At 42.2% G+C, this 25,638-nt stretch overlaps 1 protein-coding gene across 6 annotated transcripts in view; it reads left to right on the top strand.

Annotated features, from left to right (window-relative positions):
- Positions 1-22,303, top strand: part of AKNAD1 (AKNA domain containing 1) — a 104,330-nt gene extending 82,027 nt beyond the window's left edge. For all 6 annotated transcript variants that reach the window (XM_029946330.1, XM_029946332.1, XM_029946335.1 and 3 more), the window contains 8 exons: positions 854-1,013; positions 7,425-7,510; positions 10,465-10,562; positions 13,889-14,011; positions 14,103-14,210; positions 18,615-18,696; positions 21,145-21,271; positions 22,025-22,303. In XM_029946330.1, coding sequence (XP_029802190.1) covers positions 854-1,013; positions 7,425-7,510; positions 10,465-10,562; positions 13,889-14,011; positions 14,103-14,210; positions 18,615-18,696; positions 21,145-21,271; positions 22,025-22,156 — 916 coding nt within the window. In that variant the 3' untranslated portion in view covers positions 22,157-22,303. The remainder of the gene's footprint in view (positions 1-853; positions 1,014-7,424; positions 7,511-10,464; positions 10,563-13,888; positions 14,012-14,102; positions 14,211-18,614; positions 18,697-21,144; positions 21,272-22,024) is intronic.
- The last annotated feature ends 3,335 nt before the right edge of the window (positions 22,304-25,638 follow it).

Here is a 25,638-nt window from a genome sequence, read left to right on the forward strand (position 1 = left end):
AGATGGTTCATGTCCTTCCTCTTTTCAATTGATATGAATCATTATTTCCATAGAATCATAGCTCTTAGAACTGTAAGGGATCTGGGGCACCTGGGTGGCTCCATTGGTTAAGTGTCCAACTTTAGCTCAGGTCATGATTTCTCAGTTCGTGGGTTCAAGCCCTGCATTGGGCTCTGTGCTGACAGCTTGAAATCTGGAGCCTGTTTCAAATTCTGCGTCTCCTTCTCTCTCTGTCCCTCCCCCACTTATACTCTGTCTCTCAAAAATAAATGTTAAGGGACACCTGGGTGGCTCAGTCGGTTGAGCGTCCGGCTTCGGTTCAGGTCATGATCTCGCAGTTCGTGGGCTGGAGCCCCGAATCGGGCTCTGTGCTGACAGCTAGTTCAGAGCCTGGAGCCTGCTTCAGATTCTGTACCTCCCTCTCTCTCTGATCCTCCCCTGCTTGCGCTGTCTCTGTCTTTCAAAAATAAATAAAAAACATTAAAAAAATTTAAAAAGTAAATGTTAAAATGAATTAAAAAAAGAAAAGAACTGTAATGGATCCCAAAATAATTAGATCCAGATAAGCAGAGTACTGTTGTTATCCCATGTTATAGTGAGACACTGGAGGCAGAGGAAGAGTAAGTGATTTTCTCAAGGATACAACAGCTAATGAATAACAAAATGAGGATTAGAGCCCAGATCTTTGGAATGAAACTCTAAACAGGATACATGTCAGGGCGGGTGTCCATTACCCTTCCTGTCTGAAGCCAAACTACATTAATAATATAGATCAATGCCATATTCAAGAACCGTTGTTACTAATTAGAACGTTGACTGCATATCCAGTAAGATGCTTATATATGTTTATTAGAGAAGTGGAAGGTGAAATTTTCAAGTTGGAGATGCTATTTGAAGACGTTAAAGAGAAAATGAATGAGGGCAAATATATGTCAGCCGTTTCTCTTCCCGGGAGTTCTCCTCAAATCATCCCAGATGACTTGGCATCCACATCCTCTCCACCCTCAAATGAGGTAATAACAGCAACCTACAGCCTAATTTCATGCCAGGAAAAATGTTTTTTTTATGCATTTATAGAATCCTAATTCATGAACTCATGAATTCTATTTTAATATCTCATGAAAATTTGACTTTCCAAAGTCCCATGGAACCAGCTTTTAAAAATTAGAAGCTATTCTAAGTGTTGGTTTTTGAAATCTCTTAATAGTTTAAGACGTAACAATGCAGTTTAAACTGATGAACCACTGAAAAACTATTTCTTCTGGATGAATAGCAACATTTTTGTGGATCATGCCTGGAAGAAATAATTTTTCTTCTTAATAGTTTTATATTCCCTCTTCTACATAAAGAATAACACACTTGGTGGGAAGAACGATTTTCCACAGGTCCACTTCTGCATTTCCTTCTCTCAAGTTCAATTCTTTTGGATTGTCTACATATGCAAGATTAGGAATTCAAATCAATCACCACCCAGTCTTTCTACACTTTTTGTTTTTGTGGCCTCAACTATCAGAACATTCAGACTAAATTAAAATTCTGAGAAACTGAATCATCTGGATAATTGCCTTAAATTGACTCTTTTGTTTCAGACAGTATTTGCTTGTGGCTAATATTCAAAATCTGAATAGGATTTGTCAGAGTTAAGAACAAAATACTGAAGATTATAAAAATACTAGCCCTGCCAGAGAAGTGCATTTGCCCCTTCAAAACACTTAACCTGCCCAGCAAAATTTCATCCATTTATATAACCTTGACACAATGACTCCCCACCCTAGGCAGAATTGTTTGCTCAGACCTCTGTGTCCTCACAGCACTGTGTCTCATTGGTCTCTGTGCCTTTGTACCTATCTTTGTATCCCAAACATCTGACTAAATGCCTGGTGTAGCGTGAGTGCTCAGTATAGTAACTTCCTGGCCCTCATGGATTTAACAGTTTCAACACCTCACAGCTGTCTCCAAGGTTCACAGCATTTTATGCCTCCAGTTCTGAACCTGAATTAGCTCCCAGGTGGTGCAAGGGAGCCCAGGGAGTCAGCCTAGCCTTCGGCCCAGCAGCTCCCTCAGGTCCGGATTTGCGCTTCTTTATTTGGTTCCAAGTTTATAGCACTTGCTGTGAAATAATGAGAACTCTCTAACTTTGTGATAAATAGCCCTGAAGAGAGTATACTGCTAGGATTATTCATTCATTCAACAAATATTTATTGCTACATGCTAGGTACTTTTCAGGTATTGAGGTAAAACATAAACAATGCAGGGGCACCTGGGTGGCTCAATCGGTTAAGCCACCAACTTCAGCTCAGGTCATGATCTCAAGTTCATGAGATCGGGCTCTGTGCTGACAGCATGGAGTCTGGAGCCTGCTTCAGAGCTTGTGTCTCCCTCTCTCTCTGCCCCTGCTTACACTCTGTCTCTCTCACTCTCTTTAAAAAATAAATATGAAAAAAAAAGACAAAATAACTTGCCCTCAAGATGCTTACATTTCTGTGAGGGAGACATACAATGAGCAAATAAAATTAACATGTGGTTACAGAATGTTAAAAGTGCAACGCACTTAACATTGTACATTCCTGGGACTCTGAAGCCGAATTGCCTGGGTCTGAGTATTAGCTCTGTCACTCGTCATCTTTGTGACCTTGGGAAAGTTACATAATCTCTCTGTGCCTCAGTTCCCTCCTCTGTAAAATAAAGATAATAAAATCTGCCTAAGCTTCCAAGTCCTCTTCCACAAAAAGTCTTTACAAACTGTAAAGCTCTGAACCAACAGAATTATTATTGTTTACTTCTCATTACTTTCTCATTATCATTTTAGACCCATAGATTTTTAATCCCAGCACTTCCTATTAATGTATAATGAAATAATCTCAAGTGTGGTTCTCAGACCAAGAGCCTTAACATCACCTGGCAGCTTGTTAGAAATTGTTATGATGCTGTTATGGTGTCGAGTTCGTATAGGTAAAACAGTCGAAACAGAGCCTGGCTCCTAGGAAGCATACTACCGGGTGTTAGCTCTTGTGACTATTAAGTAATGGCATGTGACTAAAAGTCACTCACTATGGGAGGACAAAGTTACTCTGGCAACATGGTCAGGGAGGGTAAGATTTGAACTGAATTGGGTGGGAGGGAGGGATGAGAAGGTTGCAGGTAGGTGAGGAGTAAGGAGACAAGAACCCCAGGTAGGATGTGAAGGTGGGGTGCGGTGGGGACGCTGAACTAACGGAAGCCCTTTCCCATGGGACTGCAAGCCTAAAGGCAGTCCCTCTGTGGCTGCAGGGACTCCCAAGGAAAACAGGGGCCGTCCTTTGAAACCCATGTGGGTGTGAGGGGACAAGGGCGCCCTGGCAGTAGGACCCCTCCTCCAAGGGGCTTGGTGGGCTAGTCCCACAGCCCTGAGTCCTCCGCTCCACAGGCTCCCCGACCCCAGCTCCCTCTAAGAACACAGTGATAGGCCACTTCCTTCTCTGACAAGTTCCCAGAGGAAAAGTCGGGAGAGTGGCCAAATGATGTCCCCATCACACCCTACCTTAGGTTGCTCCTTCCCGTGTCCCAGGAATGCTGATTCTTAGCCAAATAATCCCCCAAAGTGAGCCTCCCATGCAACTCAAGAACTGATTCTAAATTCAAAGTGCCTTAAAAAATGAAACAAAAACACCAAAACCCAAACAACAACAACAACACAGAGTAACTAGATCAAATGGCCATAAAGTTGTCCTCTGATTCCAGGGTCATGTCCAGCAGCCCAGTCCTGCTTAGTTCAGTTCATTGGTAGATCCCTGACCATAACCAGTGTTACTGAATGTGCTCTGAACTTGGCATTGTTGAGACTATGGGGGTCTTACACTAATACCTCGGGTGTTAGTGCTGGAGACCGCTGCTGGTATTGCTGACGTTTCCCACTCTCTCCGCACTCAGGAAACACCAGCCTGAGGCATCTGTTCTAGATCAGGGCTCTCCAACTGCAGTGCACCTAGGAATTGTCTGCAAATCTTATGGACTCAGGCTTGATTCAGTGGGTCTGGGGTGAGCCTGCAATTCTACATTCATAACAAGCTCCCAGGTGATGCCAGTGTTTCTGGTTCAGGGACCACAGCTTGAGAGTATTTCTTTTCTTTTTTAGATTTTTTAAACATTTATTTATTTGTTTATTTTTAAGTTTATTTATTTACTTTTGAGAGGGTTGAGAGGGGCAGAGAGAGAGAGAGGAAGAGATAGAATCCCAAGCAGACTCCACACTGTCAGCACAGAGCCCGATGGGGCTTGACCTCACGAACTGTGAGATCATGACCTGAGCAGAAACCAAGAGTTGAATGTTTAACCGACTGAGCCACCTAGGCCCCCCAACATTTATTTGTTTTTGAGACAGAGAGAGAGAGAGAGAGAGAGAGAGAGAGAACAGAGTGTGAGTGGGCGAGGGGCAGAGAGAGACGGAGACACAGAATCCAAAGCAGTTTCCAGGCCCTGAGCTGTCAGCACAGAGCCCAATGCGGGGCTCGAACCCATGAACCGTGAGATCATGACCTGAACCAAAGTGGGACATTTAACCAACTGAGCCACTCAGGCACCCCCGAGAGTATTTCATTATGAATGAATTGGGAGTACCGGGATTAAAAACCCCTGGGTCTAAAGTGATAATGACAAAACTATATAAGCAGTAACCAGTAATAGTACTGGTGGTTCAGAGCTCCATGGTTCGTGAAGACTAGGCAGTAGAAAAGTTGGAAATGGGAAGGTAAGAATTTCCCAGGACAAATATCAGGGGACAATGGATCCCCCAGTTCTGGCGGGGGGTAGGAGGACTGCCTACATTCTGCTCATGTAAATCTGCCTTATATGTGAAGTGCAGGGGAACCCTTGTAGGTCTAAAAGTGAGAACTGATCAAAGAAAACACAGGGGGGAAGCTATTTTTTAAATTACAAAAACGATTCATGCTTATTGTAAAAAAATAATTAGAAAATAGAAAAAAGTATAAAGAAGAACATTTCAGAGGGAAAAATCATAGCTAATATATTAGTGTGTCTGCGCAGTCTTTTTTCTTGTCTGCATACACATATACATTTTTGCAAAAATGAGATCATACTATATTTTGTATTGGTGTTTCATAGATTTTTAAAATGTTTACTTATTTATTTTGAGGCAGGTGGGATGGGGGAGGGTCAGAGAGAGAGGGAGAGAGAGAATCCCAAGCAAGCTCCACACTGGCAGCATGGGGCCCAGTGTAGGGTTTGATCCCATGAACCGTAAGATCCTGACCTGAGCCAAAATCAAGAGTCAAACGCTTAACTGACTGAGCCACCCAGTCAGACTATACATATAGTTGCCCCTATATGTATTGTTTTATGATGATTTTTTCATTTAACATTCTATTGTAGGCATCTCAACAATCACTTAGAATAAATCTATAGCTTCATCTTTAAGGATTGCATTGTATTTCATTATACCAATTCATTTAACCAATCCTTTGTTGATGGATATTTAGGTTTTCTCAAGTTCATTGATACCATAAACCTGCTTCAGTAACATCATTTTATATGCAAGCTTTTGGCTGTATTTGATTATATCCTTAGAAAGAAACCTAGGAGTGCAGTTAATGGTTCAAGAGGCACAAAGTGCAAATTCTGGTAAGCTTGCCCTTAGCAAGGTGGCATGGGGCACCTGGGTGGCTCAGTTGATTGAGCGTCCGACTTTGGCTCAGGTCATGATCTCGCGGTTTGTGGGTTTGGGCCCCGCATCAGGCTCTGTGCTGACAGCTCGGAGCCTGGAGCCTACTTCTGATTCTATGTCTCCCTCTTTCTCTGCCCCTCCCTGACTTGTTCTCTCTCTCCCTGTCTCAAAAATAAAAATAAGTATTAAAAAAATTTTTTTAAGTGGTAGCATCTGCCTCTGCTGTGCCTGGGAAAGAAGATGTGCCTATCTGAGTGCACCCCAGCTATATTCCCCCCCCAATCTTTGCTAAAGTGATAAGTGAAACTGGTTTCTCATTGTTTTTATCTCTATTTCTTTGACTATTTATGAAATTTAACTCATTTTCATGTTTCTTGGCCATTGCCACTTCCTCTTTGACAACACCAACATTTTAACTAATATTTGCAAAACTGAAACAGCAGCCCCCTTTTTTTTAAAAGCAGACACACTGGAAAATATTACAAACCAATAATGTTCAATAATAATGTATAGAGATTTTTACTATACAAAGTGCTCTGACAAATGCATAAAGGAGCAGTAAAATTATGGTTAGGAACACAGACATATGGGTAAAGGTTCAAATCCCAGCTCTGCTACTTAGACTCTGTGTGACCTTGCCATGTTGCTTAAATCCTCTGAGCCTCAGAGGATTAAAAATGGGCATTCAAATGGGTACCATCTGCCAGGATGGCAGGAAGGAACAAAGGAGGCTGTATGTGAAGCACGTGGCACAATGAGTGATGAACACACATTGTTTTTATGAATAAGGAAACACTGACACCCTCCAAAAAATTAATGGACAAAGGATATGAACTAAAAATCACAGGTAGGAAACACAGCCAATCAATAAGCACATGGGAAAATGCTTCTCTCCTTTAGAAAGGAAATGCTAATTATCACAAGGTGCCACCTCCTCCCCTCTTTAAATTTCCAAAAACATTTTCAAGGATAGTTCCTGATGGAGAGGAAGGTGCGGTCAAACTGAGCTGCCCACATTGTTGATGGCTGTGTAATTCTTACCACGTTTGTGGAAGGCAATTTGGCAACACTTATCATCGTGCAAACATGTTCACAACCTTTGACCTAGACGTTTCCTAAGGAAGTAATTCAAAATATGGAAAAAGCTACCTGTACAGCGATGCTTATGCCAGCATTGTTTATAATGGTGAGAGGAGCACATTCTCTGTTTACATAAAAGTTAAAACATAGTAAAAAATACACCTTGGGGGAGGGGGTGTCAGGCCTTTTGGTGAAGTAGTGTAATTTTTCTGTTAAAAAGGAAAAAAAAATTTCTGTTAAAAAGGGACATATAAACACTTTAAACCTCTAAACAGTTCCTAAGCCTCATTTTAATTCACAGTTGAATGCATTTCTTTGGAAAAGCTTTTAGACCTCTACTAACAGGGATCAGATTGATGGATTTAAAAGTGATCTTAAATCTGTTCATCTCCTGGCGGAGCTTGGGGTCATTTGAAAACTAAGGAAAGAATAAAAGGGGGGGGGTGGGGAAGTATTCTCTCATCTATAAACTAGATTTTCAAATGTTTGGAGAAGGAGAGGAGCCAAGCCAGTGTGGCGGCCTTCTGTCTCTGAACCCCAGGCCATGACAGCACAGACCCCACGAGTGAGAAATCAGAACGAAGGCGTGCTGGCGCGGTGAGTTGGTCTGCCTCTGTGCTTGAGCAGCAGAGGGATGAGTCACTTCCTAGGTCACATCCCCATCCGTGTGTGCTTTGTGGCACAGGAGAACCCCAACACCACCGGGGGAAGGCCGGACCATGCAGAGACAACGAGTCCACGCTGTGCCTGTAGCCACCCGGTCCTTGAATGGTGAGGACTTCTCGCTGCTAAATTCCGAGGGTGGGCGGGAGCCGGTGCTGGGATAATAGCTCCAGTGAGAGTGGGCGTCAACTACCGGAACAGGTGCCAGAAGCCACTGGCCAAGTTACAAAATCACAGATCTCAGGGCTGGGCATGCCCAGCCTCCCTCCCGATTCACAAATCCTTCTAGCAGTGGCTCTTGAGTGGGAGAGCATCAGTCATAGGGGAGATTTTTTGATCATGCACATGCCTCAGCCTCACCTAGTGTATCAGACTCACGGGGGCGGGAGCCCTAGTAGGAACACTTCTTTTAAATCTGCTCAAGTTGATTCTAAGTTCCTATGGTTAAGAATCATGGCTGCGCATGAAGTGTGGCTTGTCCTGCAGGCTGCATGTAAACATTATCCACACAGGAGATTATTGGGCGCCATTGTATAGCCTCCCATGATGAGTGAAAATCTTCCCTGTCCCGCCCTCTGTACCCAGTCCCACTGGAAATAAGCCTAATCCCACGTGTCAGGGTTTACTTCTCTCCATCCTTCAGCAAGAAATCTTCTAGAGGTTAATGAGCTGTAAGTTGTGAAAAACAAATAAACAAAAAACCCAAAGATGTAAAATCCTAAGGAGAAATCCTTAATGTTCTCGAAACTTTCTTTGGGTCCACTGTTAGGCCATGTGGATTCAGAATCCTTTATTTGAAGTGTCTATCAGTTAGTGAGAGGCATCGCCTCCAAGTTCAGGAGGTACTGTGGACTCATGCCAAAGCTTGGCTAATTTACCTTCCAAAGGTCAAGAGTCAAGGAGGGAGGAGCTGTTTAGCAACCACTATTACATGTACATAATAGGCTCTAATGGAAGATGACAAGTTAGAAAGCATTCCTCCATGGGAATGGGCACTTGTCATAAGTGTTCTTTTGAGCTTCTGCCTCCTGAGAAAGCAAACAGCAGGGTGTTTGTGCTACATATGACCATGTGTCATCCGGCATGGACCATTACTTTAAGTTGACATGCCGGTCATCAGCTTTGACCCTCCTTTAAATATAGGAGGCAATACTGATGCCTACCCTTGAGTCACCCCAGGCCCACTAATTTTATTTATTGAATTAACCTAGGTTTTTTTTTTTTAGATTTTATTAAGTATAATAAAAATAGTTGGACATTTAAAAAACATTCTGAAGAAGCATTCAAGATATTAAATGTTTGTCTTTCAAATTCCTTGTCTAGAACCTCAGATACTCTCAAGTACCAAGTCAAAGACCAATGTCCCAGATTAAATGTTCTGTTTAATCATGGACAAGAGGGAAGGAAAATGATCTCATTTATAAGGGATCCATGAGATTATTATAAATTGAAATCTTGGTAAACTACCTAATAACCTGAGGAATTAATTGAACAAAGGACTATATATACTCTTTGTTCTTCTAGAAGATTTGGTGTCTTATCTTACAGATATTTTTATATATATTTGCAGATCAATGATCTATATGCTACATATAAAATGCATATCCCTTTGTGTTAGGTCTGATATAGGAATTGGGATTTAAGAGTCCACTTTAGCCACTCTGTATTCTTTGAAAACTATCTTCTCAAGTAGAATTGCCCTTAGCTCTTATGTTTGGTATGAAGATTTTAAGTGCACAAAAAGTTTAAAAGAGGCAGAAAAAGAAAGTCATGTGTTAGACCGAACTCACTTGAAAGAGACCCAAGTTTTCCACTTTGGAGAGCAGATGTTCAAATGCCCCGAAGGGGGAGGGTGGAGACAGAAAATGATGTGTGAGAAAATCTGTGACTCAGGAGGAGAGCATGTTTTTCCAAGGGGAGGAAAGGGGCCAGCTCCTCAGCCCCCAACCCCACCGACTCCGAGCACAGCAGCTCTCTCCACAGAAGGCAGGCCCGGGCACAACTGGCTGTGCTGCAATTGCCAAGCAACTCCTAGGGCTCCGCACCCCATCCTCAAGGGGGTCGGCCTCATTCCTCTCACCAGCCACGTGCAGGGTATCTTGGGCACAGTGCCTTCACTAAGAATGAGCCACTTTCCTGATGGGCTATTACCGTATCTCAGGGGCTGAGCAAGGGCTTTGTGAAGAATTGTGATTAACTAGAATTCCTTTGGAGGGGTTAGGATTTCTGTGAAGAAGGCAGGCCGAAGCTACAGCCAAGTCAGAGGGTGTCCTGGTAACTGACAACTGAAAGGCATCTTTCTGATGCCCCCTGGTGGCCTGTACAGCTAAAATTAATCCTACGTGCTCCCTTAGCTTTTAGTCCCATACATGCCACACAAAATCCACCCTGCTGGACTTTTTAGACATAGCTTCTTCTTATGGAGCTAAAGCCATGGGACCTAGTACTGCCATGTAGCACAACTTCTTCCCCTGATAAGAACTGAATTTGAGGGGCCTCTGGGTAGCTCAGTCGGTTGAGTGTCCAACTCTTGATTTGGCTCAGGTCATGATCTCACAGTTTGTGAGATCGAGCCCCATGTTGGGGCTCAGTGCAGAGCCTGCTTAAGATTTCTCTCTCTCTCTCTCTCTCTCTCTCTCTCTCTCTCTCCCTCTTCCCCTCTCCCCCACTCATACGGGCACTCTCTCTCTAAAATAAAAAAACAATTTAAAGAATTGAATTTGATATGAAGAAAACTCTAATTATTATAATTCCATACTTCAAATTTCTATATTGCATATGCGTGTATGATGATTGGATAGTATCCTCTGGGGAACAAAACAGATTTATTTTTAACATCTGGTAGACCCATTCTTACCAGGCCGAGTTGTAGTGGGTGCAGTTTCTCATAGGGAAGTTCTCAGAAAGGCAGGCAGAAGGGATCTCTGTGTTGAGGACAACATGCCCCTCCTGTATCATACCAGGCTCTGATAAAAGAAATTTAAATTTGTTTTAACAGTACTCTCATGATCTCTATTAGAAGTACGCTAAATGTTTATTGGCTCTCATGTGCCTTTTTTTAGGAAGGAAATCATGGAGAAACAAGGGCACAGAAGGCCCAGCTATGGAAGGTGTCCCACTGCCATTCGGGAAAAGGCACCGCACGCAGACTCAATTCTCGGTGAGCTGAGGGGACTGGTGCTGTGGGTGCTCTGTCTTCAAGGTCCCTCTCCACGTCTGCTCACGGCAGGCAGACCATCCCGCACCAAACAGCATTACCCAGACTAGGGGATTGCATATTGTGGTTTTTTTTTGCAAAATATAAAATATTAATAATCAAATAGATTCAAACAGATCAAATGTGGTCAGAGAGGGTGAAGTGCCCATCTCTGGGCAGGAGCCACAGGACCCCGTGCACTCAATCACGCGGTGGCCTCAGCTCTGTGTGTCATTCTTGCGGCACGACCCATATGCGCACCTGGTCAGCTTACCGGACGTGGGAGAGTTGCTGCTGACTTGTCCATAAACATTTCTCAGAAGCAAAGAAAATGAGAGCTGGGAGGGGACCCGAGAGCACCAGGGCATGGAATTCAATGATTTTTGGTCACAGGAGCCTTCCTCCAAAGGTAGTTTAAGCAGAAAAACATTCCTGGCAGAACCGCCCTGCATGAGGAAGAGGTGAGGCCAAGGCCTGCCTGTTCAGGCAGCTCCTGAGCATGAAAATCACCACCTGAGCCTCGTCTACCCTGTTTCTAAGTGAGAAACCAGGTCCAGAGAGCTAACAAGGCTTATTTACGTTCGTACACATTGTTAGCCAAGAGCCTTTCCTTTAACTCAGTATTTATCGCTATGTACGTGGAGTTCTACTTCTCTGCAGACGATTTCTTTTCTTTTTTATTATTTTCTAAATGTTTATTTATTTTTGAGAGACAGAGAGTGAGTGAGTGAGCAGGCGAGGGGCAGAGAGAAAGGGATACAGAATCCAAAGCAGGCTCCAGGCTCTGAGCTGTCAGCACAGAGCCCGATGTGGGGTGGGAACCCACAAACCATGAGATCACGACCTGAGCCGAAGTTGGACACTTAACTGACTGAGCCACCCAGGGGCCCCCAATTATTTAAAAAAATTTTTAATGTTTATTTATTTTTGAGAGAGAAAGACAGAGCGACAGAGACAGAGCATGAGGCAGGGAGGGGCAGAGAGAGAGGGAGACACAGAATCTGAAGCAGGCTCCAGGCTCTGAGCTGTCAGCACAGAACCCGACATCTGGGAAAAAGAGCGAGGCCCTCTCTTTCCCAGCTACATATCCGTGCAAGGCCAGTCCTGCAGGAGACAGAATGGAGGTACAGCTATGCAGTCCAGCTGCCTTCTGTTAAGCCAGATATTCAAGATTCTTGCCAAAACATAAAATACTGCCACTCTTCTAATACTCTTCATTTAAAAAAAAAATAGCCACTTTGCGTTAAAAACCTGTTCCTTTGTGAGCATGAAATGAATTACTGTTGGTTTTAAATGACATAATAAATAAAATATTTTTAAATGCCTCGGTTTAAAATTCTATTTAAATAAAAGCCTTGGGACGCCTGGTTGCTCAGTCAGTTAAGCATCTGACTCTTAATCTCAGTTCAGGTCTTCATCTAAGGGTCATGAGTTCCAAGCCCTGCATTGAGCTCCACACCCAGCATGGAGCCTACTTAAAAAATAATAACAACAAAAAATAAGTAAAGAAAAAAATTTAGAGCCTCCATTCAGTCTTGGGAAAATCTGAATGATCCTGCACTAGCAAAAATGACCTAAAATTTATAAATAGGTACCTCTGTACCAGTCCATCTTCAGCTGACTGAATGTTGTATAATACCTATTCTCCAATACAGGGGGAGATTTTTCACCACAGCTATAAAAAAGGTCACATATTATGATATATAGTAGAATAAAACTATAATAAGCAGAAGCTCTTTTAAGGTCCTCAATTTTAAGAGTGTAAAAGGGTTTTGAAAAAAGTTTTTGAGAACTGCTGACACAGTGTATACCATTTAGCTATCTTTATACCCCTGTGAGTGGGAATTATTATTTTTATTTTACAGATAAGGAAATGGAGGCTCAGAGAGATTTAGTGACTTGCTAGTCAAAGACAGTTGCATTATCTAGTGCTGTGGTGATGACATGTCCTAAAATTTAATGGTTCAAAACAATAAACATTTTCTATGTCATAATTCCTGGGGGTCAGGAATTCGTGAGCAGCTTAGCGGAGTGATTCAGGCTCAGGTTTTCTCATGAGACTGTGGTCAAGATGTTGGCCAATACTGCCGTCACGTGAAGACTTCACTGGACTGGAGAATCTGCCTCTGAGATGGTCACTCCCACGGCCGTTGGCAGGAGGTCCTTCTTCCTCACCACGTGGGCCTCTCCAGTAGTCTGCTCAAGTGTCGTTATGACATGGAGCCAAGTGATCTAGGTCTTTTATGACCTAGTTTTGAAGTTATACACCGTCACTACCACCTGATCCATGAGAAGCAAGTCACTAAACGTAGCCCACACTCATGGAGGGAGGAATTACACTATACCTTTTGAAGAACATACGAAACAATCTGTGGGCCTATTTTTAACCATCACCCCTAACTAGCGGTAGACCCAGACTTCAAACTTAGGTCTATCTGAACCTCATGCTATTGTAATTTCCTTGTGTTCTAGATTGAGAGGGAATTCAATGACTACTGATTGACTGACTGAGATTTGGGAGGAAAACCATCCCTAGAGCTCATTCCTTTTGTGACTTACTTTTTGAAAGATAATGTTACAAAGGAGCGTAATCATGAGAGAAACAACACAGGTAGCCCTGGCAGATGCTTTGTCTCCTGGCCACATCTCTCCTGGACAGGAGCTGTTGCTTGAACATCCATGCCTGGTGTGCTTACCTCTCTGGCCCAGGATCCCACGTTCTGGATTATCTAGAAGGCACCAATGCCCACAGCCTGTCAGGTTCTACGCACACTCTGTATTACTAGCAGCCCCTCTTTGGCAGAGATGAGGGCAAAGCTATAATTCAGTTTCCCGTACCAGCTCATGAATTTGATGGTAGAGTAAAACCTTCTTTTCAATTGTCTGGTGACAAAACACAAGTTCTTGGCCACAACAGAGTCTGAGAAGAGAATGTGAGTGTATCAGGGCAAATCTGGAAAAATACCAATCTTCCATCTGTAGTTAATTCAGGGGGCCAAATTTTCACAGACCCATCAATTCAGCATCTCTTCACTAAGTGTCTACATGTGCAAGGAAAACCTTGAAACTTTCCTATCAGATCTGTTACTTACGAAAACATCTCTCAGTTGTCGTAAGGGCATTCCAAGTGCCATCCTGAGGCTGGCAATTCCCCTTGGTAAAACATCTGGGGAGGTTGAACACTTCGGTGCCTAACGCATACCTCCCATGGTTAGAGCTCTACTTTCCACACATTCCATGGCTATAATGAGGAAACTCACCCGTCCTTGGTGTAACTTGGGATTTTTCAGGTTCTGATACAGGCCACAGCTGCTATTTTGCTCCTAAGACTGGACTGTCCAGTGATAAATGTCAGAACTGCGGCACTATGAGTCATAATTCCAGGAAAGCCTGTGGCAAAAAAACAACTGAAGGTGAGCAAGACCTAGGGGCCCTAGAAGGAAGGCATAAGTGGGGACAGCTCTTGTTCCCAGGCAGTGAGCTGTATTTCTCTTTTCTTTTTAGAATTTCATTATCGATACAACACCCCAGGAGAGAATTACATAACTCATAGTGAAAGAAGCGACTTTGTCCAGATCTGCTTTTTAAATGAAAATAAAAATTCTTCACCGTGTAAGTACACCTGCTGCATGATCTCATCCTTGTAAACAACCTGATCTCCCAGGCCTGGGGGACCCATGTCACACCAGCCACTGCTTCCCTTTGGGGACCCCCTGCCCTCTCCAGTCTGCTGAATGGGCTCTAGTACTCATCTGACGCTCCTACATCCTGGATGGCAAAAGGCTGGGCAAGGGCTGGGAGATGTGAAATCCTAGCCATAAAGGACTCTGAAAGTTATGAAGGGCTAGCTCAGTGTAAGATGGTAACAAATTGTAAATATTTGTTAAACAAATGACCAACTAAAATAACTGCCACTATTATTGCTATTGTTCAGGAATGGTCAAAGCTTTAAATATATCCCTACTGAAAGTCAGCATGTAAATAGACTATTTTTATACTCCTTAAACATCATATTGCTAATTTCAATGTAAAATTTTGCTGTCTTTGGAAAAAACTGAAATCCCATATTTATAAAGATGAATAAGGCATGGCTCTTCCCTCCCAAGGATTTCACAATCTCTTAAAAGGAACTCATACCCAAATAAGGAAAGTTCATGGCAAAGTACAGCACTAGGATGAACAAAGTCAGAGCGTGCTAAGGGAACAAAAAGGGGGGTAGGACACACTCCTTGTTTTGCTTCTAAATGACAGCCATATCTTGTTCTTTGACCTCCTTTCCTTGTGGGAAAATTTTATACCTCCAGAGCTCTTTATCTCCAGAGATCTGGGGACAGGGCATCAGGGAGAATATTTCTTATCTTTCACAATTACCAATTTCCAAGATGAAAGAATGCCATTGGAGCACGTGGGTGGCTCAGTCGGTTAAGCATCTGACTTCGTTTCAGGTCATGATCTCACAGTCCATGGGTTCAAGCCCGCATCGGGCTCTGTGCTGACAGCTCAGAGCCTGGAACCTGCTTCAGACTCTCTCTCTCTCTCTCTCTCTCTCTCTCTCTCTCTCTCTGCTCACTCTGTCTCTCAAAATAAAAGACAAAAAAAATTTAAAAAAAATGCCATTTACCTGACTGAACTTAGCTGGTGCGTTCCCTACACTACCACCCCCACCCCCCGGCTGCTAAATTCTCCAATTTGATGTATTCTCTCAAGATGACAACCACTAAAACTCTGCAGGAGCAATAGGGCAGATTTCTTTACCATCTTCTTGGCCTTTGGGTCTGTAACCTATGGGACTTGTTATTCTGATATATGAGGGCATGAGGGAATCAACTATGTCATCTGAAGTGTGACCTTGAACTACATTAGTAGATGTATAGTGGCCAAGAGGGTAGAGTCATAGGGAGGCATATTCGCTCAATGTTGAAAAGAATCTCCTAGAAACTAGAATGGAGTGGGCTATTGTAGGCGGACCCAAGCCCTATCTGTAGAGATGTCTTCTACAAATCCCATCCAGAGACAGTGTACTTTGTCAGGATGTTGCAAATCTGTAGACTGGACTAGAATCATAACTGATGATCCTATGGTCCTACCCATTTCTGAGTTTCTATGTTTCAAATAAAATCCAAAATTATATTTGGAGACTAGCAAAGGATTAAGACTGAACTCATTAGTGCCTCTGCTCATTATGACTTATGTTTTGGTGGTCAGCATGACTAATTTGGACTTTCTAGCTTCTCTCTACCTTCCATGTCTTAGGGACAGTATCTCCCAGATCCATTGTCAAATGGGACCCTCCTGAGGGGGAGTAAAGCCTAGCTACTAGAGACTGATGAATAAGACAGAAAACCTGGAAGGAGAATCAGCAACAGAGAAGGCAGATTTATTGGCCATTGACTCTTCTCTCTTCCTTTCCCTGTCTTTATTCTTGTCTTTATGGTGACTTTCCTACATTTATCTTCTTTTCTGTTTACTCTCTATTTTCTAGAATTGTCTTAGTAACATAATTTAGTTTCTGGTTCCCAGAATTTGAAGACTTCCAGGAATCCATTTGGTCCATGCTCTTGGAAGGGATTATTCCTCCACTTGGCAGTGAAGTAGTTGAGTCCACAGAAGTTGGACAGCATGCCCAGATGTCACACTGCACACAGGGAACCTAAATCCAGACTCCTGGTCTCTTGTCTACTGAAAAAAGAGCTCCTTTTATTTATTTATTTTTTAATGTTTTATTTATTTTTGATACAGAGAGAGACAGAGCATGAGAGGGGGAGGGGCAGAGAGAGAAGGAGACACAGAATCTGAAGCAGGCTCCAGGCTCTGAGCTAGCTGTCAGCACAGAGCCTGACGCGGGGCTCGAGCCCACGAATGTGAGATCTGACCTGAGCCGAAGTTGGAGGCTTAACCGACTGAGCCACCCAGGCGCCCCAAAGAGTTCCTTTTAAAGGGGCACCTGAGTAGCTCAGTCAACTAAGTGTCTGACTCTTGATCTCAGGATTGTGAGCTCGGACTCCACATTTGGGTACCATGCTGGGTGTGGACCCTACTTTAAAAAAAAGTTGAATTCCTTTTTTCTTTTTTAGAATTTAAAGAATCTTTATTCTAGATGTCAATTTTTCCCAAATACATTAATAGATTCAACACAATCACAGAATGTTAGAGATGATCAAGGGGTGCAGAGATTACCCCCCAATACCCATTTTCTTCTCCCCTGGTAAGAATTCAGAGAGATTTATTTATTTAATCAGTGCAGAAGAAATTTAGTTTTATTGTTTAATTTACATCCAAGTTAGCATATAGTGCAACAATTATTTCAGTAGATAATGCCCCTTACCCATATAGCCCATCTCCCCTCCCAGCACCCCTCCAGCACCCCTCTGTTTGTTCATGTTCAAGAGTCTCTTATGTTTTGTCCCCTTCCGTTTTTATATTACTTTTGCTTCTCTTCCCTTATGTTCATCTGTTTAGTATCTTAAATTCCTCCTGAGTGAAGTCATATATTTGTCTTTCTCTAATTTCACTTAGCATAATACACTCTAGTTCTATCCACATAGTTGCAAATGGCAAGATTTCATTATTTTTGATTGCTGAATAATACTCCTTTGAGTGAGTATGTGTGTGTGTGTGTGTGTATACCACATCTTCTTTATCCATTCTTCCATCCATCCATGGACATTTGGGCTCTTTCCATATTTTGGCTTGTCAATAGCACTGCTATAAACACGAGGGTGTCCTTTTGAAACAGCACACCTGTATCCCTTGGATAGATACCTAGTAATGCAATTGCTGGGTTATAGAGTAATTCTATTTTTAACTTTCTGAGGAACCTCCACACTGTTTTCCAGAGTGGCCGCACCAGTTTGCATTCCCACCAGCAGTGCAAAAGAGACCCTCTTTCTCTGCATCTTCGCCAACATCTGTTGTTGCCTGAGTTGTTGTTAGCTATTCTGACAGGTGTGAGGTGGTATCTCATTGTGGTTTTGATTTATATGTCCCTGATGATGAGTGATGTTAGGCATTTTTTTTTTCATGTGTCAGTTGGCCACTTAGATGTCTTCTTTGGGGAAGTGTCTATTTATGTCTTTTGTCTATTTCTTCACTGGGTTATTTGTTTTTTTGGGTGTTGTAAGCTTGATAAGTTTTTATAGATTTTGGATACTAATCCCTTATCTGATATGTCATTTGCAAATATCTTCTCCCATTTCGTCGGTTGCCTTTTAGTTTTGCTGAGTGTTTCCTTTGCTGTGCAAAAATTTTTATTTTGATGAGGTCCCAATAGTTTATTTTTGCTTTTGTTTCCCTTGCCTCTGGAAATGTGTTGAGTAAGTTGCTGTGGCCAAGGTAAAAGAGGTTTTTGCCTGCTTTCTCCTCGAGGATTTTGATGGCTTCCTGTCTTACATTTAGGTCTTCATCCATTTTGAATTTATTTTTGTGTATGGTGTAAGAAAATGGTCCAGGTTCATTTTTCTGTATATCGCTGTCCAGTTTTCCCAGCACCATTTGCTAAAGAGACTGTCTTTATTCCATTGGATATTCTTTCCTGCTTTGTCAAAGATGAGTTGTCCATATGTCTGTGAATCCATTTCTAGGTTCTCCATTCTGTTCCATTGATCTGAGTATCTGTTTTTGTACCAGTACCACACTGTCTTGATGATTACTGCTTTGTAATATGTCTTGAAGTCTGGGAGTGTGATGCCTCCAGCTTTAGTTTTCCTTTTCAAGATTGCTTTGGCTATTCAGGGCTTTTTCTGGTTCCATACAAATTTTAGGACTGTTTGTGCTAGCTCTGTGAAAAATGCTGGTGTTATTTTGATAGGGATTGCTGAATTTCTTAAAATAAAGAAGTTGAATTTCTTTCCCTGTATTCAGATAAAAAGTTGTTTTCTATGTTCCCTAGTTTTCTTACTCTAAGATTTCATGAAATATTTCATTCATACAGAAAAGTTCAGGAAATGATACCCATATGTCCACCATTTGGGGCTCATTTTTGATGCTCTGAATTTAATCAAAGCTAACATTTTTCAGCTTGTTCAAAACCAGAATGGATCTGTTCCCAGACATCAAATCCAAAATCCTCTCAAGATGAACATGAGTCAATACCAGGAAAGTAAGTATTATTAGTGATAACCAAAATGACTTAGTTGTGTGCATACAATGTGCTTAGTGCATTAAATTACTGGCTCAAGATCACTGAGATCATAAATAGTAGAACCAAGATTCAAACCAAAGTATGGCTAATACTTCATTTATTTATTCAACAAATATTTTGAGTGTCAATATCAGGGTCTTGTGCTAGGTCCTGAGGATACAGTGAAAAACTAAACTATTGTCCCTTCCCTCATGGAAGTTGCTTTTTTGTAGAAAAGCCAGTCTTTGAAAGTGCCAAAAAGGGGGCATACAGAGTGCTATTACCTAATTTGGGGGTTCAGGGAAGCTGAACACCAAAGGCTAAGTGTGAATTAACTAGGAAAGGGATGTAGAGGATAACAGTGAAGGGCATTCCAATCTATGAGGGTTTCTTGGAGTGAAAAGGCCTCTTGGCAAATTCAGGAAGCGTAGTATGAGTGGCTGTGGGGCAAGATGGGGCTGGCGAGGGGAAGCTGAAGGGATGGGCAGGGCTAGACCATGCAGGGGCTCGTCAGTTACAGGAAGGACTTCAGACTCATGAGTATAATAAGCCAATGAAGTTTTTTTTAACCAGGGTGTTTTTAAAGTTCCTACTGTTGGGGCACCTGGATAGCACAGTTGGTTAAGCATCAAACTCCTGATTTTGGCTCAGGTCAGGATCTTAAGGTTCATGAGATTAAGCCCCATCAGGCTCTGCACTGACAGAGCAGAGCCTGTCAGGTTTGTCTCTCTCCCTCTCTCTCTGCCATTTCCTGCTTGTCCTCTCTCAAATTAAACTTAAAAAAAGTTTCCCAGAGTTAAAAAAAAATCACATTAACTATTAGAGGAGTGGGAATGCATTAAAGGAGTCAAGGGTTGGAGCACAGAGGCCAAGTAAGAGGCTGGTGCAATAATCCAAATGGGATGATGGTAGACTGGCCAAGGGTGGAAGAGAAGGAGTGAGAGGTCTAGTACTCAAGAACTATTTAGGAGGCAAAATCGATAGTGTACAGAGTGGTTAATGGTTCAGGCTCTGCACTCACTCAGTCTGAACTCACTAGCTACTACCATATGCAGTGCAGTGTTTAAGAATGTGGCCTCTGGGGAGGTCTTGGGTTTGAGTCTTGGTTCTGTGTCCTTGAGCTGGTTGCTTGACCTTCCTTTCTTGTGTTTCCCTTTCCCCACTGTGCTTCCTCATTATTCCCCAAATGGGAATAATAATAGTGCCAAATGCACTGAGGTTTGGGTCAATACATATAAAGCACTTGGAAAGGTACATGGCACTCAGCAAGTGATGGCTATTATTGTTGATCATGGTGACTGACTAGATGTGAAGACAGAGAGGACTCCACACTGCCCTGCCTTGCCTGGAGTTTTGCTGATGCTCCTTGCTGTTCTAAACTGGAAGATAGATCCAAAGTGCTAAATTAACTTGCAGCACTGAAGGGAGGCTTAGAGTCACAAACATTTGAAATCAGACTTCCTGGAGAGGACTGCTTACAAGTGCTTTATGTACCAAAGAAGTAACGTTAACAGAAGGAATCTCAAGCCAGGGAAATGTGAAGATGGCTCCATGGCCCACCTGTCAACAGGCAAGGATTTGTGGCATCCCCTAAGGCCCCTATTCATGGTTGTGCAAAGCATAACTCCAGGCAGTGCCCTTCACACAGACTGTGCGAATGAAACCTAGAGCTACGCCACGCACAACCGAACAACTGTACATGGTGACCCTGGCTCTCCTTGTTCACCCAGACGTTATCAGAGAGAGTCACACTTACAGTGCAGTATTCCAGGGGTGCCTATTTAAAGAGGTGCTGCATTTCTTCTTTTTTCTTTAAGTTTATTTTGAGAGAGAGAGAGAGCACACAGAGGGGGGGGTGGGGACAGAAAGAGGGAGAGAATGAGAATCCTAAGCAGGCTCCACCCTGTCAGTGCAGAGCCCAATGTGGGGCTTGATCTCACAAACCATATCATGACCTGAGCTGAAATCAAGTGTTGGACATTTAACTGACTGAGCCACCCTGGTGCCCCAGCTTTTATTTTTCTATTGCTGCTGCCTTATTGCTGTGTAAGCTCACTGGTTGTAGAATGAACTCAAAGTGCCTACAACTGGCAAATTTCTGTGCATTTGTTTTATATATATACAGGGTAGAAGGTTGGCCCCAAAGAACAAAAACTGCATAAATTGGAGTGGTATCTCTTTCTGTGACAACGGAAGAGGAGAAAGATTCTGGGGGGAAACACCTCCCAGATCATGGTCATGGAACCACCTTTTTCTGAAGCTTATCAGCCACATGGGACTCTGAGAGCTACAAAAAGCAGGCAGTGCACAAAGTCCTCCATCCGAAACACACACACACACACACACACACACACAGCCATTACTGAACCACAGAGCTAGGAAAGAGAGAGAAGCTTTATACAAATATCAATGTGTTTTGTCTTCCAGAAAAAATCTTAAGATTTTCATGACTTACAGTTCAGACCTTGCTACACCCACACCCTATTTCCAGCCCTTCAGGATTTCTGGAAGCAAATCCTTAAGCAACTTGGACAGTATGGAAACTGAATCTGAGGTGAGGACTTAGGAAAAAACCATTCTAGAATCCTTGCAGTTTGTAAGTATGGTGTTGGTCACAAAACTGATGGGTCTTAAATCATTACAGTATGGTGGCACCAGAAAATGCTCTGATTAAAATAGTTTGTGCTCAGCACTAACATAAAGACACACAGCCTGAGCAGCCACGTGGTTTGTATTATTCCTAAATTGGCTCCAAGGGAAATTTCCTGGAGAAAGGGTTTTGTGGGTGGTGCCTCCACTACAGGATCCCCCTGGCCCTGGAGTGAAGGTGGTGGACGGTTTCCAGCCGCTCGCAAGTCTGTCCCAGTGACACTGGCGTTAGAGCTGCCAGCACTTCCCTATTTTCAAACCAAGTCCCAGGCCACCTTCAAATGCTTTGGAATGCAAGCGCTAACGCCCCTGGGCGCCCTCTCAGGGGTTATGACCCCCAAGCCCTCGTTGATGTGCCCCAACAGCTTTACTTCTTTCGCACAGATCCTGTCCTCTGCCGCAGGACAACAGCCCCGCCGGCTGCTGACCTCACCTTCTGATTCACGCTCATCAGTCACGTGTTGGGTCTTTTTTCTGTGCCTTTCTCTAAAAAATATATTCCATCTCAGACTGGTTTCCTAGGAAACCAACAGTCAAAAACAGGAATAGACTGGGTGGGAAAAGAATGCTCCAAAAATTCCACCTTGCAATGCTTAATAATGAGTTAACCCAATTAACAGAAACAGTAACTTTAAATATGTGAACTTTTCCTCTGTAGATTTTAAACTCGTCTTTGGATCATGCCCTAAGGACAGCAACCATTTTGAAAGAAACTACTGATCAGATGATTAGAAGTATTGCAGAAGATCTTGCCAAAGTACAGAGATGGAGGAATCAACTGAAATACTAGTTTGACCCAAGGCAACAGAAGACTTAAAAAAAAATGCGAAGAAAACTTCCCTCAAAAAATATCTTATTACACAATTTTGGAAGGGAACTTTCTAGAGAAAATACCAAAACCATAGGAAATGTGGGGCCCCAAGTGCTTAAAAGAAAAAAAAAAGAACACTGATTTTTTTTTTTAACATTTATTTATTTTTGAGAGACAGAGACGGATCATGAGCAGGAGAGGGACAGAGAGAGAGAGACACACACAGAATTGGAAGCAGCTCCAGGCTCTAAGCTAGCTGTCAGCACAGAGCCTGACACAGGGCTCAAACCCACCAACTGTGAGATCATGACCTGATGATGTCAGACGCTTAACTGACTGAGCCACCCAGGCACCCCTGAACACTGATTCTTAAAATTGAAATCAACAAGTATTTATTTTCAAATAAATCTGTTATTCCTAACTCATAATGAAAGAAAAAACCCCATAAACTAGGGGTAGCTGGCTGGCTTAATTGGAAGAGTATGCAACTCTTGATTTCAGGGTCATGAGTTTGAGCCTTACAGAGATTACTGAACAAAGTAAAACAAAAGCCAAGAACAAACACTTAAAGAAAGAGAACATAACAAAACAACAGACTATACTTTTGCCTTTTAGTATGGCAAAAAGATAAAGTTTAGAAAACCCAGCGTCATTGAGGCCGGGGATGACAGGGCTCTCCTACACTGAGGGTGGAAGTATAAACTGGTGCCACCTGGTGGGAAGAAGGCAACTTGGTATCAAATTCTACAAATGTCAAAGCACTTAAATTCTGAGCAGCAATTCCACCTATTAGCAATGGCTTTATAGGTAACTCCACTATAGGCCATGGTATTACAAACGGAAGGCCACTGGCGCACTGATGGGAAGAGCCCCCAAGTGGACTTGGGATGAATCTAAACACCCTACATGAGGATTGATAAATAACAAGTCATGAAATCAGTCAGTACTCTGCAGCTACCGAAAAAAATGCAGCCACTGGAGGGAGGCGGGGAAGTGAAAAAAAAAAAAAAAAAAAAGCAAGATCGCTAATAATACACGTAGTGTGACTTCGTTTGTGTAATTTTTTCAAAGGCATACACATTTTCTGGAAACATTCACAAAAATATTCAGTGGACCTCCAGGAAATGGAGCTGGGAGTCAGCCGGAGAAGAAAGCCTCTTTCCTTTTCATTTACTTTCTGTACAATATTAAATTCTTAAAGTCAGAAATAGGCAAACACGTTTAGTCAGTCCTAGATTAATGAATTTGGGACAAAAGTAAAGACAATTAATTCATTAAAACTATGTGCCAGGGATTCACTAAGTTTATAGCATTTCATGTAGAATGCTAGAACAAGATTCTGATTTGCTTCAAGGCTGATTTAGAACCTCTGTAATAACAGAGCAGCACATCATTGGCTCTTTCCCTCTTTCCTGAGGCCTGTAGTCACTCAAAACAGTCAACAAATGGTTCCTAACCCCCAGAGCTTTGCTTAGTGGTAGAGAGTTAAATCCATTCCCACTTTGAAGACCGTTGTGGTGGCCAAGGCAGCTGCTATTTGTCCAGAGCTGGCTGGAGAATGGGCTATTTTTAACTTTGGGTCTTGGAAATTGGTTAAGAGTGTCTTAGAAGAGATAAAGCAGAGGCCGGCCCGAAGACACCTCTGATTTTGTGGCTAACGGTAATTTAAGCTGTGGCATTTTAAGGAAGACAGCGAACACTGGTCTGTAAGAGTTTAAACTGTGTATATGCTCTTTTAAAAGGCTTTTAGATTCATCACTTACCTAAATTTAATCACAACTTGAAAACCTGTTTTATGTGCCAAGCATCACTATCCTGCCCTCAAGGTTAAAATTATACTTCTCTGGTTTGCAGGGTTCTTATAGGATTCATTAGTTCTTAACCTTTTTTGGGTTCCAGCCTCTTTGAGAATCAGATGAAAGCTATGGAGTCTCCCGTACTCCACTCCTGCAGGGAAAAGGGATGTAAGAATACACAATTTTGCACATAATTTTTAAAAGTTCACAGACATCTGAAGCAAATCCATGGAACCCAGTTCAGAAGGGACCACCCTAAATGAATGTTCCTAAGCCCTCAATTAACCTTTATAGAAAGTTAACTACTGTAATAATTTCTTTAAAAATATGGCCCATCTCTATTAAACTACATTCTAAATGTTAATTTTATATTTCCTTAATAATTGCGACATGCTTAATCCAAGAAAAAGAAATAGGGCAATGTCCTTAAGAAGTCCTGGAAAAGTGCTAAGCTCTGATTTACAAAGGCAATTTTGTATTTACTGATTATGTAGCCTTGGCTGTCTCCTCCCTTCTTTGTGTAAATTCTGACAAATCTCTCTTTTAATTCTGATGCAGCAACAGACCAGAAAAACAAGCTCGTTAACTGATTATTTATTTCTAATGCTGAGTCAAGGGGCTCATCATTGCTGAGGGCAGCAGTGTGATAAAGAAACATCTGGCAGCTTCCACTGTTCAGAGAGGCCACTCTGTGTTTACTTCCAATGTGTAGCTGTGCTCTGGCTGCTTCAGGTTGCCAGGAGCAAGACAGCATGATGAGGGGGAATGCTTTTATCTCTTTAATAAAAAAATTCTAGGGGTGCCTGAGTGGCTCAGTCGGTTGAGTGTCTGACTCTTGATTTTGGCTCAGGTCATAATCCCAGGGTCATGGGCAAGACTAGTGTCAGGGTGCGTGCTGAGCATGAAACCTGCTTGGGATTCTGTCTCCTCCCTCTGCCTCTCTCCCCAGCTCGTACTCTCTAAAATTAAAAAAGTAAATAAAAATAAAATTCTTGGGGGCGCTGGCTTAGTCTGGAAAGCATGCAATTCTTGATCTCAGGATTTTGAGTCTGAGCCCCAACATGGTTGTAGAGAGATTACTCAAAAGTAAAATCCTAAAAAAAAAAAAAAAAAAAAATTCTAGCCATCCACTTTAACTATTAGATTATATAAATGAAAACTCATCTTTTTATCATTCCTTTCTACTGTAATCTTACTGATTTGAATCTTAATGATTTAAAATACCCAAAATGTTGTTTTGATAGCAGAAATTCTACTGTGGGATGGACTCTTTTGCTCCTTTGATTTTAAAAGAAATCTGCCTGCAATCTGACAGAATTCACAGAAAGTCATAAATACCTATAGCAGAAGTGAGTTATGGAGCCATCACATCTTACAAAAATAAATTGCCAGGATCTGGGCTTTTTTTGTGAATGAATGACTGATATTTTTCTTATTTTTTTGTGAATATGGCTGAACAATATGACTTTATAAGTCAAGCCCTGATCAACAGGAAGCAAATGGCTTCAGAGATAGTGAATAAATGGTTTCAATTAGTTGTAACAGCAAAATGTCTTCTTCAGGGTCTTGGTATCAGAATCTGTAATTGCTAATTCTGAAGGTGGAATTAGCTTATACTAGGAATTTATGTGAGATGAACATTTACATCTTAAAATTCAGTAAGAG

This window comes from Suricata suricatta, chromosome 8 (genome assembly GCF_006229205.1).
Source record: "Suricata suricatta isolate VVHF042 chromosome 8, meerkat_22Aug2017_6uvM2_HiC, whole genome shotgun sequence".
Classification (NCBI taxonomy): domain Eukaryota; kingdom Metazoa; phylum Chordata; class Mammalia; order Carnivora; family Herpestidae; genus Suricata; species Suricata suricatta.